This window comes from Maniola jurtina, chromosome 18 (genome assembly GCF_905333055.1).
Source record: "Maniola jurtina chromosome 18, ilManJurt1.1, whole genome shotgun sequence".
In the NCBI taxonomy this organism is placed as follows: Eukaryota; Metazoa; Arthropoda; class Insecta; order Lepidoptera; family Nymphalidae; genus Maniola; species Maniola jurtina.
The window spans coordinates 3866871-3886812 of NC_060046.1; the positions used below are offsets into that span (position 1 = coordinate 3866871).

At 43.8% G+C, this 19942-nt stretch overlaps 3 protein-coding genes across 5 annotated transcripts; 1 reads left to right on the top strand and 2 right to left on the bottom strand.

Moving 5' to 3' along the window:
* Positions 1-1087: 1087 nt before the first annotated feature.
* On the bottom strand, positions 1088-6125 carry LOC123874174 (protein SMG5). The gene is made up of 4 exons (XM_045919403.1): positions 5836-6125; positions 2954-5198; positions 2066-2261; positions 1088-1868 (listed from the first exon to the last, which is right to left on the bottom strand). The coding sequence occupies exons 1-4, from the start codon at positions 5907-5909 to the stop codon at positions 1429-1431; spliced, it is 2955 nt and encodes a 984-aa protein (XP_045775359.1). The 5' UTR covers positions 5910-6125; the 3' UTR covers positions 1088-1428.
* A 771-nt stretch (positions 6126-6896) lies between these two features.
* Positions 6897-15475, top strand: LOC123874185 (ubiquitin-like protein 7). Of its 2 annotated transcripts, none has more exons than XM_045919427.1 (8): positions 6897-7243; positions 7625-7839; positions 8324-8552; positions 9420-9547; positions 9632-9758; positions 10077-10205; positions 14195-14314; positions 14903-15475. In XM_045919427.1, the coding sequence occupies exons 1-8, from the start codon at positions 7084-7086 to the stop codon at positions 14956-14958; spliced, it is 1164 nt and encodes a 387-aa protein (XP_045775383.1). In that variant the 5' UTR covers positions 6897-7083; the 3' UTR covers positions 14959-15475. The 2 variants fall into 2 exon arrangements, with proteins under 2 accessions (XP_045775383.1, XP_045775384.1); XM_045919428.1 differs by having other exon boundaries at positions 6898-7243; positions 10080-10205.
* Positions 15003-19249, bottom strand: LOC123874180. Of its 2 annotated transcripts, none has more exons than XM_045919419.1 (3): positions 19059-19249; positions 18835-18968; positions 15003-17479 (listed from the first exon to the last, which is right to left on the bottom strand). In XM_045919419.1, exons 2-3 carry the CDS (start codon positions 18951-18953, stop codon positions 15865-15867), a joined length of 1734 nt encoding a protein of 577 aa, XP_045775375.1. In that variant the 5' UTR covers positions 18954-18968; positions 19059-19249; the 3' UTR covers positions 15003-15864. The 2 variants fall into 2 exon arrangements, with proteins under 2 accessions (XP_045775375.1, XP_045775374.1); XM_045919418.1 differs by having other exon boundaries at positions 15003-17482; positions 19059-19248.
* Positions 19250-19942: the final 693 nt, after the last annotated feature.

A 19942-nucleotide genomic window follows, 5' to 3' on the forward strand; every position in this document is an offset into this window, starting at 1 on the left:
AGCTCCCCAAGACTCGTAAAGCGACAGACGGTCGACTCGAAAAATCAAATCAAAATCATTAATTCACAAGTGTAAATTAAAAATTTATAACACCCCCGACAAGTGAAGGTTACGGTAACTAGAAAAGAGCTGCTATCTTTCAAACGGCTGAACCGATTTTCTTGGATTATAGCTAAGAACACTCTCGATCAAGCCACCTTTCAAACAAAAAAAAAAACTAAATTAAAATCGGTTCATTAGTTTAGGTGCTACGATGCCACAAACAGATACACAAATACACTCGACAAAGTTATAACACCACTATTTTTGGGTCGGGGGTTAAAAATAGGTAGGTTCACCTTTTGTTTGTCCGATTTTTTAGATTTCAAAGGTGATAATTAATTACGTAAACTTAAAACTAAAGCTACGAGGGTTCCAAACGCGCCCAAGTCTGAGAAGAGCCCACAACAAACTCAAATCCATCGAGTCGAGCGTCTGTGGCATCAGTGGCGCCGCGAGTCGCGATAGAGTAATTAATGTCCCGCACTTGAACTGCGCTGCGCGACGCGGCATGTTGTATAATGAGTTTGTATGGAGTAAAGCGCACTTGAGCGACGCAGCGCGGTAAATATAGTTTACCAACTGACGCCCTCGACTTCGTCCGCGTGGATTTAGGTTTTCGAAATCCCGTGGGAACTTTGGTTTACCGGGATAAAAAGTAGCCTATGTGCTAATCCAGGATATTATCTAACTCCATTCCGAATTTCAGCCAAATCCGTCCAGTGGTTTTTGTGTGAAGGAGTAATAAACACACACACATTCACACAAACTTTCGCCTTTATAATATTAGTGTGAAGTGTGATGGGTTTGTATGGAGCAAGGCGCTGCCGCATACATTGCGTTGCGCAAAATCCGTATGAACCCTAGCGCATTATGCATAAAGGAACGAAGCGCAGCGACATTGACACCGGGCGCCAGGCGTCAGTGTCGTTGCGCTCAAATGAGGTTCCGGGCTACATTTGCATAGTACTGACGTCACAGACGCTTGTTTGTAAAGACCGCCTGTAATTAGTATAATAAGTGATGCATGAGAAATAAAACAAGCACGTTCGTTACAAATATTTATTACCATGAAGTTAAAGGTATAAATAAGACAATCAAAATAATAACTATACTCTATACCCATTACGAAGTGATAAAGAAAACTAAAGTAGATTACACTCTCATAAAATGTCGAAATCGAAAAGAAAATTTCCTAAGACGTTCACTAATGAAGTAACAGAACAACCGGAAGTCGATCGATTTTCATATCAATCGTTGCAAATGGTTACTTTTATGCTCACGTTGAAGGTGGAGACACGAATCGTTTCGATCTGGCGACGATTCGTGTGCGGGCGTTTCGGCAGTTCCCTGTTCAGCAGTCGAGACCGGTTCGCGGCGAGCCACCGTTCATCTCTTCTTTCCGCTCTTGTGCACCGTCTGCCGCCACTTGGCGTAGAAGTCGCCGATGTACTTGACGGGGATGCCGGCCGACTGCGCCGCGCCCGCCACGCTGAACTCCTTGTACTCCTCGCTCTGGCCCGGCTCCGCACCCACCAGCAGTATCAGCAGAGGCGCCGACTTGCCATGGATCGCATTGTCCGGGTCACCGTTCCCACCCAGAGGGTTGTCGTCCGTCATGAAATGATTGCAGAATTCCAAGATTTGGATAAAGTTGTGCACGTGCGGGGGCGCTTTCCGAGGGTACTTCAGTAGAGGCAAAGGTTTCGACTGGCCGGGGCGTTGAGTTCTAAGGAACCGCGATCCACTCTTCAGCTGTATCTCGAGCCAACGGATGGCGTCGCGGGCGGAGCTTTTCTCGCGTTTCAATTCATCGAGCTCTTGTAGGACTGGAAAAGAAAATTGTGACCATTAATAATATTATAATAAATAGGAGAAACGTCGAACTGGGCTTTTTAGATTGCGAGAAGTATAGTTTCAAGCCACTTGACACTGGCGAAGTGAATTATGCTGGTATGGCACTTCAAAAAAGCTACCACACTAAAAAGAAGAAGAGAAAATATATAGTTGGGGTCGGAGCACTCACCGACGGCGGGCACGAGGAATATGAAGTTGCGCGTGTTGAGCAGCAGCTTGACGCGGCGCAGGTGCAGGTGCAGCGCGGCGCAGTCCAGCGCCAGCAGCGCGGGCGCGGCGCCGCGCGCGCGCTCCAGCTCGCGCACGCGCGCCGCCAGCCACAGCCGCCCCAGCCGCCGCAGCAGCCCGCTCTCGGGCGCCGCGCCCTGCAACACACGCGACCGATCAACATCATTTAATCAAATAAATCATGTTTTACTGTACGTATTATACGTAACATCAATCCTGACGCTAAACTGGGCCTACAAGGCGCATTTATTATGTATTACTGTAATTGTGTAAAATATTGCATGCCGTAAGGCTAAATTTGGTTGTACTTATTATAAGCTTAATTTAAGACCAATGTACACAACCCAAATTTGCAATAAATTGATTGATGTATTGTGATGTATCACAACCATTTTTTCTCGACAATTGTCGAGTAAATATTCCTCCTATAAGGGTTCCGTACCTCAAAAGGAAAAACGGAACCCATATAGGACCTCTCTCACCCTCACTTTGTTGTCTGTCTGTCCGTCTGTCGTGTTTCTCAAGAAAACCTATAGGGTACCTTCCGTTGACCTAGAGTCATGTTTGCCAGGTAGATATGACTTATGGCACAAGTATCCGAAAACCGTGAATGAGTGGTTACATCACCAAAAAAAATTAAAATGCGTATCAATTTTCAAAGTAAGATAACTATGCATACCAAATGAAAGGGCTTACCTGTACATTATAAAACAGATTTTTATCTATTTTTATGCATAAGTTTTGATTTATCATGCAAAATGTCGGAACCCTCGGTGCGCAAGTCTGAATCGCACTTGGCCGGTTTTTTTTTTCAATAAATATAGCTTACCTGTTTTTTAGAACTGTGCCATTCCCTGCTCTTTTTATGACTGATTTTGGTACTGATCTTTGGAGGAAGGAGTTTCTTGAAATAAAATATTTTCAATGTTCTATTATATCTTATTCTTGGAATGATCTTTGCGATTTGATATCCAAAGTTGACAAAGTTCAATATTCTGATAACATTTTCTTCAATAACGGTCGGCCTGAGCTTCTCCATCACCTGCCACTCTGAAGCATCTTTGTCAAATTTACAGATATTAGTGCCACGTAAATTAATATCCTCAGGCAACGGTACAGACTTGTACTCCAGTTTGAATTTTTTAGAAATAATTTTTGCATGGTCCAATATTCTGCACTCCACTTTTGAAAGTAATTCACTGTTTTTGGAGTTGAAATAGAAAAGGAAAATATTGAGCAGATCAACCACACATTGAAATAACGTCTCTCCACTATCACCGCACGAAAGAATTAACTCTTTCTCTGTGAGAATCCAATCCAGCAATAATTTTACGCTAGGTAAAAAATTGTTGCCAAGCAAAAATTGTTCAATTGCAGGAACATCCAGTGTGTCTTTATCTTCAATAGCATCATTGTGGCCATTTATCTCAGGAAGTTTGGTTTCAGATTTAACGGTTTTACTAATGTCCCCATTGCTCTTAATTTCTTCTTTCTTCAATCTTTCATTCTCCTCGTCTAAAGCGTCATCACCAGACACATCATTCAAGGAACCCTCACTCTTAGATTCATCCTCAGATTGAAAAGTTGAATCTGATAACTCTTCTTCTGAATCTGATTTGTCTGTTCCATTGGCGCTGTCCTCAGTGCCCCCGTCACTGTCATCCGTGCTCTCGGAGGACGCTGCGCGGCGCCTGCGTCGTCGCTTTGCTAAAGTTTGTTTCTTATTATTTTTCATCTCACTATTTACTACAATATTTGACTCTCCGTCAGAAATATTTTCTTTACCCGAGTTTTCATCATGACTTTGTGTATCAGCATGACTGTGTGAATCACCATTTGTGAACTCGACATCATTCAATGTTGGAACTTTATCATTTGTTGCGTTTTCTGAATCTAAGTTGTCTTCGTCATGTTTTAATGTGAATCTCGACTTGTATTTATAGGCTGGACTTTTTAATCCGAATGACTCCAGCTGCTTCAATAGTTTCTGCAGCACTTGTGATAAAAATGCTAGTGTGAAGGCTTTGCAAGCGAAAGCTTTCACTTCATCTATTTCATTTAACTTTGCTATTGTGAAAAGGCAGATTTGCACAATATTGTGAATAACACTAGCATTCATGTAAGATGGATTAATGTTTTCTTCATCAACAGCTTTAGTATATTCAGTGTAGTTTTTATTGATGTCTGGTAGAGGAATCCTATCAAAATCCATTGCTATTTTAAGTTGTTGAGCTATTGAATTGCATATTTTAGGTATGTTTGTGTCTTCTTTCCCAAAATACCAAACTTCAATAAGTGACAGAAAATTAGCAATTGTTACTTGCATGTGCTCCACATGAGTCAAAGATTCAGAGTTATTAAGAGTATCACAAAACTGATTATTTTTCTCAAATATTTTTACTAAATTACCCATTGCTCCCTCAAAAGGTGTCATAGTATTGAGGCAATGGATGTAATAGCACACAGAATCTAGATTGTAATTCCTGTCCAAATAAAGATTGCCTAACTGATTATATGGCATTCCTGAGGTCAAATCAATTTTAGCAGCTTGAAGATAATAGCGAGCCGCTAAGGAAGACTCAAAGGTGTTAAATATTTCTACTTGATACCGGCTTAGATCTCCTAAATATATCAGACACGAATACAGCACAGATTTACCAAGTTGGTATTCCTCACTTGAAGGTGTTATCTGGGAGTCTTCATCGCTTTCGTCATCTGTGTAGAGAGGCAAAAAGTCCAGTTCTTTTATGTTGATACTCATTTCAGATTGTACTCTAGTCATCAAGTGATGGAATTGTCCAATGCCACAGGTGATATGGGTGAATATGTAGTTGTCATATTCATTGTTGGACTCTCGCAACTTTTTTGCAGTACTAACAGTGTCATAATAAACTTTACGCCAAAGCAATTCTAAAGACTTTTTACCATAGTTCAATGGGTCCAAAAAGAACAACTTCTCACAGTGGTCTCTTAGTTTTTGCCGCTGTGCCTCAATGCTGGTTGTGAAGAGGTCTGTTATAGCCTGACTGCCTGTTGTGGCATCGCCGAGGCGTCTTGCAATGTCACTTACGTACCTGTAACATTGAACATCAAACTTATGTAATTTTAGATCTTATTTGGTTCATATCTTATATGACTTTTACAAAGTATTTTTAGTAACTTTTGACTTATGACACAAAACATGCAATCATCTTTGTCACTATAATTATTCCAACATTTGCATTTACACCTTTATTTGAAAGTAAAGAAGAAGGTATATTAAAAAATTTAAAAAATTACAATTTGGTAAAAGTAACAATTTGGAGCAAGGTAATATTATGAAATAGAGTACTTTGTTTGTCTTCAATATGAAAACATTGCATTTAGATATTTATCATTATTGGCCACCTACACTGATAAGGAGCCACTAAAGTGATAAGGTCCTTCTTTATACTTACAACGCAAATAGAAATACCTATGTGAATGTGTCTAGTTTATTAGAAGTAGGATTTCGCGCGCATAAACAACAGCATCAAGATTTAACTAGCTAACACATAATATGTTCACTGTAAGAATTAACAATATTATGTACCTACATTCTATGGTGTGGAAAAGTCATAACAAAGATTTGCGTCATGTTAGATTATGACGTCGTCGACATAACCTTCACAAGTTACAATTACTTTAATAATGAAATTGGATACTTTAATCATTAGCACTTAGCTAACTTACCGATAAATCTTCTTAGCCCGTTCATTGCGCTCAGCTATTTTGGATTCCAAAAGTTCATTGCATCCGTTCTTCATTTTCAAGTCATTTTACCAACTTGTCAAGATGTTGATTTCAAAAATTCTTCTCTTGCCTTCCATATGCCAAAATAATTATATAAATTAATCATTTCCTTATCACCATGCTTTATCAAATCACTAAGAATTTATTTCTTTTTTGATTGAGAAATGAAGAACATCAATCTATCACCATTCACCATCAATATCAATGGTCAATCATCAATCAATGATCAATGCACAGATAACTATAAACTCGTCTAGAATCAATGAATGAAAAAAAAATGATTGCTTTGTCAATGACCATCTCCGGATAACTGGTCTGTGATTTTTTGTGGCTCTGGGTTCTAGTCTTTTGAGCCTTACAGGTCTGTGTTTTTTAACTGGTTTTATGGTTCTGGGTTCTAGCTCTTTTGAGCCTTATGATATTCATCCAAAAATACCTACGAATCAAGAAGCAAAATGGACCTACCTACTCTATGAAGTTTATTTTTGATTTATTTTACGGCTCTGGATATTACAGGCTATGAAAAGTACAAACCAGTAACAACAGATCATTCTTTTTATTCAAAAGTCAAACCCAGGACTTCGACTGTACCGGTGCTCGCCGACACACACGCGGTGTGCCCCCTTGGAGCGCTTCCCAATCAGTTCCACCACCAAAAAACACTAGTAAAAAAACAAAAACCGGCCACCAGCCACTTTTAAAAAAAATAACATTCCAAAAAGGCAGAGCACGCGCGCCAGCAAACACCAATACAGATGAAGTCCGGGTCCGGTCCCTCTGACTTATTGCCTAGATCATCTATGTTATTGCCTATAGATTATTACGGAGTTGCCCTTATGTGTAATGTGCACCTGTAAAGTGTAAACCATGTGTAAACAATCTATTACCATGTGGTAAGAACCCAGATCCGTACGTAATCTGTACAAAGTATTATTCTATGTCGTCAACCACAGAGTAATTTACTTTTTACATCCATACGTCAACTGACCAACTGACATCCTACTCTATAGTCTATGGTCAACTGAATCGTGATTTTGCAAATTGAAATTTTGCAAAACAAAAATCTTATTTTCAATTACCTACCAAGTATATTAAACATATTACTATATTCTATAATATTACATTACACAGACATTTACTTTTGCTAAGAATTTTTTTTTTTCTAATATTTGTGAGTCTCTAACAACAATGGAAGGTATGGAAAGCCAACCTTGTGTTTTCTTGGGAATTAAAGTGAAGCCAGGACCTATAGAGCGTTATAAATTAGAGAATTTCACGCTCGAGAATACTGTAGACCGACTACGAAATGAAGCTGAAAAGAAGACCAATATCCCATCTGCATCGTTGGGTAATAAACAATTTTAACGTTACCTATTGATAATAATAATTGATCTATGAAAGGTTGTTGACTATTCATTCGTCTCTTCACTTACGAATGTGTAATTATATTTACTAAATGATGCTCGCGACTTCAGGTTTTTTTAAACCTGTGTTCCGGGATAAAAAGTAACCTATATCCACCTTCGAGATGCAAGCTATCTCTGTACCGCATAGATTAAACCCGCGAATTTATTCACTTAGGTTTTCGTGTGCTAACTGATTTATCATTACTGGCAATAGACATGCAGGTTACCCTGCTAGCAGACAGACAAACACTATTGTGTTTAATATTAGTATACAGTATGACTAGAAAGTTTACACTTACTTATTAAGGTTTGTTCTGTTTCAGAATTGATTCACCATGGAAAAATATTAAAGGACAACGCTACTCTACATGACAGTGGTGTTAAGAGTGGTGAGATGGTGCATGTTGTTAAGAAAAAAATGCAGCCTCCGCCAGCGCCCCCAACTACCTATTCTGATGCTGAATTGCAAATGTTAAATAACTCCCTCAGAACACTTGGTTGTACCCCTAATGCTGCTGGTTGGACTAGGGCTATGCAGGTAACGATAGATCATCAGCTCAACCCATTGCTGGCCCACTACTGAAGATAGGTTTCCTTTCAGAAATAAAAGGGTTTAGGCCACCATGCAAGCCAAGTGTAGATTGGAAGATCTGCAATATATTGCAAAGATACATTTTTCTTCCAAGCAATTTTTACACTTGATGGAGCAGTTAGGACAACTGAAAGCAATGTGACTCACAGTCTCAACCAAAATATTATTCTTCTTAAATATTAATATTGCTTTGTAGCTCTTTCATAAACCTCTATGGAAAAGGATAGCACTAGTTCAAGACCTGTCCATTTAGTTTTGAGACTGTGTATAGAATACTTAAGACATAAAGTTAGTTAAAAGTATATTAATGAAGTTTAAATCTGAGTTTATCTTTAAAACTAAAAAATATTACCATTACAGTTGGCTCCTATCAGTGCAAAATTCTCATTAATGTCAGAGGATTAGTTCAAAACAAAATTTTGTCCTGCAGCTATTGAATGATGAGTCAGCAATGGCGGAGATCATAGAACATGCACCCTCGCTGTCTGAAGACTGCATGACCCTGTCCATCCTACACGAAGTTGAGCTCCTCGCAGCTCTGGGTGCCAATCTACAAACAATGCGGCGAGGGGCAGAGGCGCACCCTGACTTGCCGAATGCTCTGCGACAGCTTATGAGGCTTGTCCGATCAAGATCCAATGTTGCTACAACTGAGACAGGTATTGAATTAATATTTGAGCTGACAAACAAAACCGTGTACATTACTACCACTTTTACAAGTTGCTAAGCAAAATTCCTATGCACAGATAAACACAATCTAATACTGACTAAAACCGAATGTACACAAACAAAATGTGCATCCTTATTGCTCAACATTTAAGGTTTTGTGCAATTACACTGTTTTTTCGCCAGCTTCCTTATTTTATAGTATATACATCTACTGATGGAGCTCCGTACCATAAAGCAAACTTGAATTGAGTATTTACATGTATGACTAAGACTCATACATGTAAATACTCAATTCAAGTTTCATATCTACACTACTATGATAAGTTTGTTTGTAGGCAGTAATCTCTGGAACTGCTGAACCAATTTTGAAAATACTTCCACCAATAGAAAGCTACATTCTTCCTGAGTGGCAGGCTATATTTTATATTAAGCACCCATCCGGGGGCAGATCGCTAGTCAGTCATTCTTGAGCACATAAGAATGCCATCATTCACAGTTTCACACTATGTGCTTCACCTGGTCTGTCCAACATCTTAGGCTATGTCCACATGATGTCTCTGTTAGCATGAATAACTCTTTATTAGTCGCATCTTTGCTGGCTATGTGATTGAAGTACTCAAGTGTTTCCGGCAGACAGATTTTTTTTAGTGTTCCATTACGATGCCGTGTAAAACCGATTAGGGGTATGAAGGGTTAAATGAAACTGCCATACCCTTTCCAAGTTAGCCCTCTTCCATCTTAGACTGCATCGTCACTTACCATCAGGTGAGATTGTAGTCAAGAGCTAACTTGTATGAGAATAAAGTACAAAATTATCTAGGTGATAATTTTCTCTCAATGGAGTTGTTTATTTTCAGCACCAACATCTGGTTTTGCATACTCTCTGGAGGCGCTCTCCGAGGATGAAGACGTGGAGGAGGAGGACACGGAGGAGATAGAGGGCAGGACCGCAATCACACCCCGGCAGCTCGCGGCTGCTTTACAGGTTCACCTTCTGCTTCTTGAACTTGTTTTCACATATTTTTTTGCATCCCGATTCTGTGTAACTAATGGAGACTCGTGACGGCAGGTGGCCACAGAAGCGGTGCTGTCGAGCAGTCGCGGCGCGGACGCGACGGAGCAGGGTCGCTTGCTGCGCCTCTTGCAGGCCGCCGTGGAGCCCGATGCTCCCGCGTCGGCGCCGCGCACTCCCACAGGTATCTATCCCTGCGGCCCATTGGTTGTCAAAGAAGTGATGAAAAAAAAGGTGTTGTATTCGGCCTATATGTGTAGTGCGCGACAGATTGAGATGGCAATCGAGGCGGGAACGCCCGCACAGCCCCCGCGCTAATCTCCGCGTCATACCCCGATTGGTTTCTCGACCTGTCGCGAACTATAGATATGTTATTTATTGCAAGATCATCATCTGAACCATACTGATATTATAAACACTTTCTGTAGTCTAGAACTATATACTTACATATCAGATAAGTAGTAGGGCTACAAGAGCCGAAGTGATTGAGTGAAGTTGTCAGCAGGAACGGGCACGACCGCGGGCGCTAGCGGCGGCGGCGCCATCACCGCGGAGATGTTCAGCTCGGCCATCAGCCAGGCGCTCACGCGGACCAACCCCGCCGGCACGCCCATGGAGCAGAGCACCGCAGGTATGAGGAGTTGTCAGCAGGAACGGGCACGACCGCGGGCGCTAGCGGCGGCGGCGCCATCACCGCGGAGATGTTCAGCTCGGCCATCAGCCAGGCGCTCACGCGGACCAACCCCGCCGGCACGCCCATGGAGCAGAGCACCGCAGGTATGAGGAGTTGTCAGCAGGAACGGGCACGACCGCGGGTGCTGCGCCATCACCGCGGAGATGTTCAGCTCGGCCATCAGCCAGGCGCTCACGCGGACCAACCCCGCCGGCACGCCCATGGAGCAGAGCACCGCAGGTATGAGGAGTTGTCAGCAGGAACGGGCACGACCGCGGGTGCTGCGCCATCACCGCGGAGATGTTCAGCTCGGCCATCAGCCAGGCGCTCACGCGGACCAACCCCGCCGGCACGCCCATGGAGCAGAGCACCGCAGGTATGAGGAGTTGTCAGCAGGAACGGGCACGACCGCGGGCGCTAGCGGCGGCGGCGCCATCACCGCGGAGATGTTCAGCTCGGCCATCAGCCAGGCGCTCACGCGGACCAACCCCGCCGGCACGCCCATGGAGCAGAGCACCGCAGGTATGAGGAGTTGTCAGCAGGAACGGGCACGACCGCGGGTGCTGCGCCATCACCGCGGAGATGTTCAGCTCGGCCATCAGCCAGGCGCTCACGCGGACCAACCCCGCCGGCACGCCCATGGAGCAGAGCACCGCAGGTATGAGGAGTTGTCAGCAGGAACGGGCACGACCGCGGGTGCTGCGCCATCACCGCGGAGATGTTCAGCTCGGCCATCAGCCAGGCGCTCACGCGGACCAACCCCGCCGGCACGCCCATGGAGCAGAGCACCGCAGGTATGAGGAGTTGTCAGCAGGAACGGGCACGACCGCGGGTGCTGCGCCATCACCGCGGAGATGTTCAGCTCGGCCATCAGCCAGGCGCTCACGCGGACCAACCCCGCCGGCACGCCCATGGAGCAGAGCACCGCAGGTATGAGGAGTTGTCAGCAGGAACGGGCACGACCGCGGGTGCTGCGCCATCACCGCGGAGATGTTCAGCTCGGCCATCAGCCAGGCGCTCACGCGGACCAACCCCGCCGGCACGCCCATGGAGCAGAGCACCGCAGGTATGAGGAGTTGTCAGCAGGAACGGGCACGACCGCGGGTGCTGCGCCATCACCGCGGAGATGTTCAGCTCGGCCATCAGCCAGGCGCTCACGCGGACCAACCCCGCCGGCACGCCCATGGAGCAGAGCACCGCAGGTATGAGGAGTTGTCAGCAGGAACGGGCACGACCGCGGGTGCTGCGCCATCACCGCGGAGATGTTCAGCTCGGCCATCAGCCAGGCGCTCACGCGGACCAACCCCGCCGGCACGCCCATGGAGCAGAGCACCGCAGGTATGAGGAGTTGTCAGCAGGAACGGGCACGACCGCGGGTGCTGCGCCATCACCGCGGAGATGTTCAGCTCGGCCATCAGCCAGGCGCTCACGCGGACCAACCCCGCCGGCACGCCCATGGAGCAGAGCACCGCAGGTATGAGGAGTTGTCAGCAGGAACGGGCACGACCGCGGGTGCTGCGCCATCACCGCGGAGATGTTCAGCTCGGCCATCAGCCAGGCGCTCACGCGGACCAACCCCGCCGGCACGCCCATGGAGCAGAGCACCGCAGGTATGAGGAGTTGTCAGCAGGAACGGGCACGACCGCGGGTGCTGCGCCATCACCGCGGAGATGTTCAGCTCGGCCATCAGCCAGGCGCTCACGCGGACCAACCCCGCCGGCACGCCCATGGAGCAGAGCACCGCAGGTATGAGGAGTTGTCAGCAGGAACGGGCACGACCGCGGGTGCTGCGCCATCACCGCGGAGATGTTCAGCTCGGCCATCAGCCAGGCGCTCACGCGGACCAACCCCGCCGGCACGCCCATGGAGTAGAGCACCGCAGGTATGAGGAGTTGTCAGCAGGAACGGGCACGACCGCGGGTGCTGCGCCATCACCGCGGAGATGTTCAGCTCGGCCATCAGCCAGGCGCTCACGCGGACCAACCCCGCCGGCACGCCCATGGAGCAGAGCACCGCAGGTATGAGGAGTTGTCAGCAGGAACGGGCACGACCGCGGGTGCTGCGCCATCACCGCGGAGATGTTCAGCTCGGCCATCAGCCAGGCGCTCACGCGGACCAACCCCGCCGGCACGCCCATGGAGCAGAGCACCGCAGGTATGAGGAGTTGTCAGCAGGAACGGGCACGACCGCGGGTGCTGCGCCATCACCGCGGAGATGTTCAGCTCGGCCATCAGCCAGGCGCTCACGCGGACCAACCCCGCCGGCACGCCCATGGAGCAGAGCACCGCAGGTATGAGGAGTTGTCAGCAGGAACGGGCACGACCGCGGGTGCTGCGCCATCACCGCGGAGATGTTCAGCTCGGCCATCAGCCAGGCGCTCACGCGGACCAACCCCGCCGGCACGCCCATGGAGCAGAGCACCGCAGGTATGAGGAGTTGTCAGCAGGAACGGGCACGACCGCGGGTGCTGCGCCATCACCGCGGAGATGTTCAGCTCGGCCATCAGCCAGGCGCTCACGCGGACCAACCCCGCCGGCCCGCCCATGGAGCAGAGCACCGCAGGTATGAGGAGTTGTCAGCAGGAACGGGCACGACCGCGGGCGCTAGCGGCGGCGGCGCCATCACCGCGGAGATGTTCAGCTCGGCCATCAGCCAGGCGCTCACGCGGACCAACCCCGCCGGCACGCCCATGGAGCAGAGCACCGCAGGTATGAGGAGTTGTCAGCAGGAACGGGCACGACCGCGGGTGCTGCGCCATCACCGCGGAGATGTTCAGCTCGGCCATCAGCCAGGCGCTCACGCGGACCAACCCCGCCGGCACGCCCATGGAGCAGAGCACCGCAGGTATGAGGAGTTGTCAGCAGGAACGGGCACGACCGCGGGTGCTGCGCCATCACCGCGGAGATGTTCAGCTCGGCCATCAGCCAGGCGCTCACGCGGACCAACCCCGCCGGCACGCCCATGGAGCAGAGCACCGCAGGTATGAGGAGTTGTCAGCAGGAACGGGCACGACCGCGGGTGCTGCGCCATCACCGCAGAGATGTTCAGCTCGGCCATCAGCCAGGCGCTCACGCGGACCAACCCGCCGGCACGCCCATGGAGCAGAGCACCGCAGGTATGAGGAGTTGTCAGCAGGAACGGGCACGACCGCGGGTGCTGCGCCATCACCGCGGAGATGTTCAGCTCGGCCATCAGCCAGGCGCTCACGCGGACCAACCCCGCCTACACGCCCATGGAGCAGAGCACCGCAGGTATGAGGAATTGTCAGCAGGAACGGGCACGACCGCGGGTGCTGCGCCATCACCGCGGAGATGTTCAGCTCGTCCATCAGCCAGGCGCTCACGCGGACCAACCCCGCCGGCACGCCCATGGAGCAGAGCACCGCAGGTATGAGGAGTTGTCAGCAGGAACGGGCACGACCGCGGGTGCTGCGCCATCACCGCGGAGATGTTCAGCTCGGCCATCAGCCAGGCGCTCACGCGGACCAACCCGCCGGCACGCCCATGGAGCAGAGCACCGCAGGTATGAGGAGTTGTCAGCAGGAACGGGCACGACCGCGGGTGCTGCGCCATCACCGCGGAGATGTTCAGCTCGGCCATCAGCCAGGCGCTCACGCGGACCAACCCCGCCTACACGCCCATGGAGCAGAGCACCGCAGGTATGAGGAATTGTCAGCAGGAACGGGCACGACCGCGGGTGCTGCGCCATCACCGCGGAGATGTTCAGCTCGGCCATCAGCCAGGCGCTCACGACGCGGTCAACCCCGCCGGCACCAAATCCGAATGTACACCGATGAATTACAGACCTTATCGCTTGACGTTAAGATTTTAAACACGAATTCAAAAATAAGTCTTCTGCCCAGGTACATCGTCGTAACTTATAAAAGTGTGTACTGTACTACTGTACTTTGAATAAGAGTTTGAGTTTGATTTGTTCTGTGGTTGTAGCTTCGTCGTCGCAAAGCCCGGAGGCGCGCGACGAAGACTTCTCGACGCAGCTGCAGCACATGCACGAGATGGGCCTGCTCGACGACGCGCTCAACGTGCGCGCTTTGCTCATATGCGCAGGTAATTGACACCATTCACCACATATCCACAGCACATAATTAGCCTTAAAACTTGAAATCAAAAACCATTAAGTTCGTTTTACCCTGACGATATTGTTTTGACACTCAAAGTCTATCAACGTTGGGGAGATGTGATAGATCTTGTACTAAGTATCTGCAGGTAGCTTGCATCCCACTTGCTACTCTGTGTGCTCTTTTTGTGAATGTGTAAATTCACCTGAAAAACAGACCTTGCACCTGCGCAGCGTGATTTATTTTATTGAAGTATTTGGTGGTGCAAACTGAGGCGCAACGTCTCGAGAGGTGTTTGTGAAGCCGATTAGTTCGCCAGTATAATAGCAAATCAGCAAAAGAACTAATTAATAGCTCAAAACACTACTAGGACCGTAACTTGAAAATGTCAGTGGCCATTTTTAATATCCAATTATAAAGGTTTTTACGAAGTCTTCGAAAACCAGTTTTTTGGAACACTTCCAGATAGAATTGCCTATCGATAGCCCAATATTGCTAGACTATCAACAGTCTATCGATAGGCAACTCTAATTCCAGCCTTACTCTTTTCTTTCTAAAGAAAAAAATGTTTTTTTAGGTGACGTGAACGCAGCAATAAATTTAGTCTTCAGCGGCGCAATCGGGGATGATTAAATAAAATTATTGTAAAGTTTAAAGGTAAAAAAAGTTTGTTTTTAAATCCATTTATTTATACTTACAATTTTGTATACTTAACTAAAATATCACTGGATGCAAGAATCCGTAAGAGCAAGTGTAAAAATAATTTAATAGTGAATACTATCAAGTATTAATTAAAGTATGCATACATTATAATTTGTTTTAATCTCAGTACAGGCCGTTAAAGTTACGTTACGGTTAGTTTTAAACTTTGACCACCAATAAAACAAAGTGGATTGCACAAGTGAGTATATGCACCTTCATGATTGGGTACAAATAAAAATGGCCCAAAATTAAAAAAAAAATAAGTAAGTTAAGTTAACGGTAATTGTAGCGTAACTTTAACCACCTGTCTTGCCAACTATACCTTAGTCTCTATATTTAATATTTTTTATTCCTAACAATTATTACATTAAAATTATATGTAGGTATATAAACATTTAATATTACGTGAATTTGTTAAAGTCTGTAGAATTATTATTAGGTGTTCAGTGTTCTTTGTTCAGTGTAATTAAAATAATTCTACATTCATTGGCAAATTCATATAAAGTTAAATCAACTAATATTTATCTAAATGGCGAAGTCAAATATTAAATGGATAGGTCTGTCAAGTAAAAAAACCTAGAAAATACCTACTTACATATAACTAAAAACTAATGAAAATGTAAAGCCATAAATAAGATCAATAAAAGTAGAATGTCTATAAATTAAAGTAGAATTATAAAGATGTTATCATAGGTATCGAACATTTTGTTAAAAGAAATAATCATTTAGATGATGAAGTAATAGTATGAAATTTTAACAATTATGTTGCTTTTATGATCATTTGTCGTATCAAATGTACTTAGATATGCTACTCAAACATTTCAGGATCATATTAATTTAGTGTTTCATTTTGAAATTCATATTGCGCTTCAATAATTTCCGATAAGTACTGTTATCGGCTTTGGCGCGGCACTGCTCTCGCTTGTGCATGCGTCGGAAATACCATCCAGCGGTATTGGGGCTTTCACCAAACAGCTCGTACTCAAGCCTTTTCCTAGCTTCCGTGCGAAGTGCGGCTCTTTTATCGAACCAGCTGCTATCGTGAACCTCATTACTGTTACCTCTTTTGAGAGCCTTATCACGTTTTGTGCTATAATTTTCAACCGTCACATCTATCGTATCAGTATTTTTATCGACTTTAGTGTTATCTTTAAGATCAGTAATGTTTTCCTCAATATTGTATTTATAATTATCATTTTTAGTAACGCTTTCGGCTTCCTGTAGTGACGCTGATGAAATTTCATCATAGTCCTTCATAAAACCTCCTTTCATTTCCCACTGTTCATATTTATTCTTCCTCTTTTGCTTTTTATGGGATTTCTGTCGGTCATATTTCTTTTTTTCTGGTTTGAATTTTTGGCTTTTGTATCTGTTGTCCTTTTTGAATTCTTCTTCACTAACAGAACGATCAAATCTAGGTCCAAAATCGCCTTTAAGTTTCTTGTTATTATTAATTTCTTTGTTGTCTATTTCATATGTTTTGTTATTTTCATTATCAACCATCTTTTTCATTTTGTCAGTGGATTTTAGCGAGTCAGCATAACTTATTATTCTATCAGAACCATCATTAAATTCATTGATAGATTCATGTTGTACTTCTGAATCCTCCAAAGGTTTTTCGAATATCTCTTGTTCATTTATTATGTTTATGTTCTTTTCTTCATTTATTTTGTGGAGTTTTGAAAAATGTTTATTCTTCAATCTCTTCAATGATTCTTCTTCTTGCTTAAGCCTTTGATTAATTTCATCATCCAACCAACTTTTATTTTGAAGATATACATTTTTTAATTTATCCATGTCAGATATAAACTCTTTTTCATACGAAGGATCAACCAGGTGACTGTTTAACAATTTTTCAGCATCATCAAATTTATCATCAAGACATTTAGTAAGTTTATCAATGTTATCATTATTTAATGACTCTTCAAACATTTTCCTACATCTGTTTTGTTTAGAATTAGCTTTTTGTAGATTCAGTTGATAATTATTGGATGCAGTCAACTCTTTCAATTTACTTCGTAAGTATGCATTCTCTTCCTGTAGTTTGTATAGATTGGATAAGATTTTATTTACAGTCGGTGTAGTGTGCATAGAGCAGTCCGTCTTGGCACCCCACATGTGTCCGATGGCCACGCCCGCCGCTGTGATAACACTTCCTAAGACGATAATGTTAAGAACAGTGCTCAACCTTTTATTTCGCCGGTGCACATAGGTCCTATGTTTTATATTGTCAACAAGAAGCAAGTCATCCTCTTCTACTGATTCATGGTGGGCCTTGGTAATTATCAGAGGTTGGTCAGCAGAAATGCACTGAGTAATTTCATGTTCTGTTGGACGGTTATCATCAGGCAAGTAGTGTTCGTTCAGTTGGCAAGGGGACGGCGACTCAGGATCACTGTCGCTAATGATAGATATCCCATCTGTGTCTTCATCTTTTTCATGGTTCTCTGTTCTGCTGTAGGAAGAAAATACTAATAAGAATAAAAAGTTATAGTACAGTAATCCTATTAGTGTTAGTAATGTAACTTAATATTATTTTCCATTAAATCTCCCCAACTATGTTAAGTACCCAGAGACACAAGTAATTAATACAAAAGTGATCCATGTTATTAATAGGTCTAATTTAATTGGATTTAGAAAGTTGTTTAGGCCAACATTAACAATCATAACATAAGTGATATTAACCACAACCAGCTTATCAAGCTTCATTAATATCACATTACTCAAGGTGTTTTTCCAGAAGGTTAACCTTTGTATAGAGAACATCATAAAGTTAATGATAATAATAATTTATTCAATTCTATTAATCAATAAATGGTAGGTCATTATCAAATAAGAGGAATTTTATTTATTAGTTGCTATGGCATTAATACCACACATTCCATTTTATATCTATACTAATATTATAAAGAGGAAACCTTTGTATTTTTGTATGTTTGTATTGAATAGGCTCAAAAACTACTGGACCGATTTCAAAATTTCTTTTACCATTACTTAGAGGGATTCTTCCGAATCCGTATAGGCTACATTTTATCCCGGAAAATAGATAGGATTTTTCGTGGTAGTGTCCACCCGTGCGAAGCCGGGGCAGGTCGCTAGTGATTTATAAAGTTGTAAGAGCTATTGCAATCTATCACACATCGATAGCTGGCTAAGGTGGGATAGTAAAGTAAGATGTATATAACCATCTCACACTAAAAAAGTATTGATATGATGCAAAATAGACTCATTTTAGGGTTATTAGAAGTCTGTTGCCTTTCTTCTAGATCCATGTTGCCTTATATAAATGCTCAGTCACTGCTTAGACTGGGATGGTCAGTATTAACGGGTATGTGAACCAATAGTGACTGTATATAATGCTTAAGTGTATCTATTTGTTACTACCTTTACACCTCAACTTATTAACAACTGCAATGTGATTGTTATGAAGGAAGCAAATATATTATTAAACAAAAGATGTTATGAAATAAAAATCATTGGTTTGAAGTACTATAGTTTATGATACATAAATTGCTGCTGCCCTGTAATATGTTTGATTTAATTTCTAGTTGTTTCTATGCTCTATGAGCAAGAACGGACTTCATACACCACGTAATAGGAATGTAACATGTCTTGGTGAAAATGTTATAACTGCTATTTATTTCAATATCAACATTATTATCTAGCAAGGTCAAACCTCGGCTCTGGACACTACATATTAGCTCAAGTAAATTTTTGGTCTAGGCTATTTAGTCAAGGTAAGTAAGTAAGAGATTACAAAAATTATGCAACGTTTTATTTAAAAAAAAAAAAAACAAGTAAATTTACCTCTCAGAAGGGTGTTCGGCAAAATCTGGAGCATCATCCCCGGGCGAAGGGCTATGCTCCAGTAACGTCCAGCTATCCCCAGACTCCGAGTCACTGTGTTCGAAAGGAGAACCGTCCATTTTCAATGACGGTATCTACAAATCAAAACGATTTATTGAAAATCCAGCACCCTTGAATAACTACGACGCAAATTGCCATTACCATTGGAATACGAAGGTACTTACCCTGCAAACGCTCAAATTATTAAACCTTAATATTCTGAAGATTAGTTTACACAAGAATTTTATTTAAAACTAAAAGGACATGTTTTATTTGTATTTTGTTTTTTTTTTGTAAACAAATGTTAATTTTTTTATGTCACATTTACGCCACCACAGACCTGTAATTATTACGCACGACAAGAATCTTTTGGCGCTTGGATGACATTGACAGAGGAGGGTAATTGTAGCACAATGGCTGCCAGCAAATAAAATCTTCTCAAGTTTAGGGAATATCTTAAAAATGTCAATGTTGAAATCGAGTAATTTTAACCGAAAGAGAAATTAGGAAACCAATTAGTACATCGAAAAACCATTGATATGCCAGGGACTTGCAACCTATCATGGTTACCTGGTCAAATACTATATTTACCTATTGCTAAATATAGCCATAAAATGCAGACACATTCATGCTGTATCTATTATCATATCGCGATGTTATGTGTATGGAATGGTTTGAATATTTAAAAAAATTGTGAATTTCAGATTTTTTTCTTAGCAACACCACGTACGAGGGGCAACTTGACACTTATCAAGATGGCGGTGTTAGTTCCAATTTTGGCCACGCGCCTAAAGATCCTTGTTGTCCTGTAGGTATTTGCTTCAAGTAATGGAAGCGTTTGGAAATGAACTTTCCATTTCTACTTCATGATCTGATACTTTTAGAATTTATTTTGTTTTCTCCATGAATGTCGGAAATAATAATTGGTATAATTTATACTAATTGACTATGATCGAAGTTTATACTTACTTTTATTTTGGGCCTGTCATACTGTTATTTTTGAATTTGCCGCGCTTTTCAGTACTTTCGTTAGCCACTCACCCCATCACTCACCCAGACTGTCGATAAT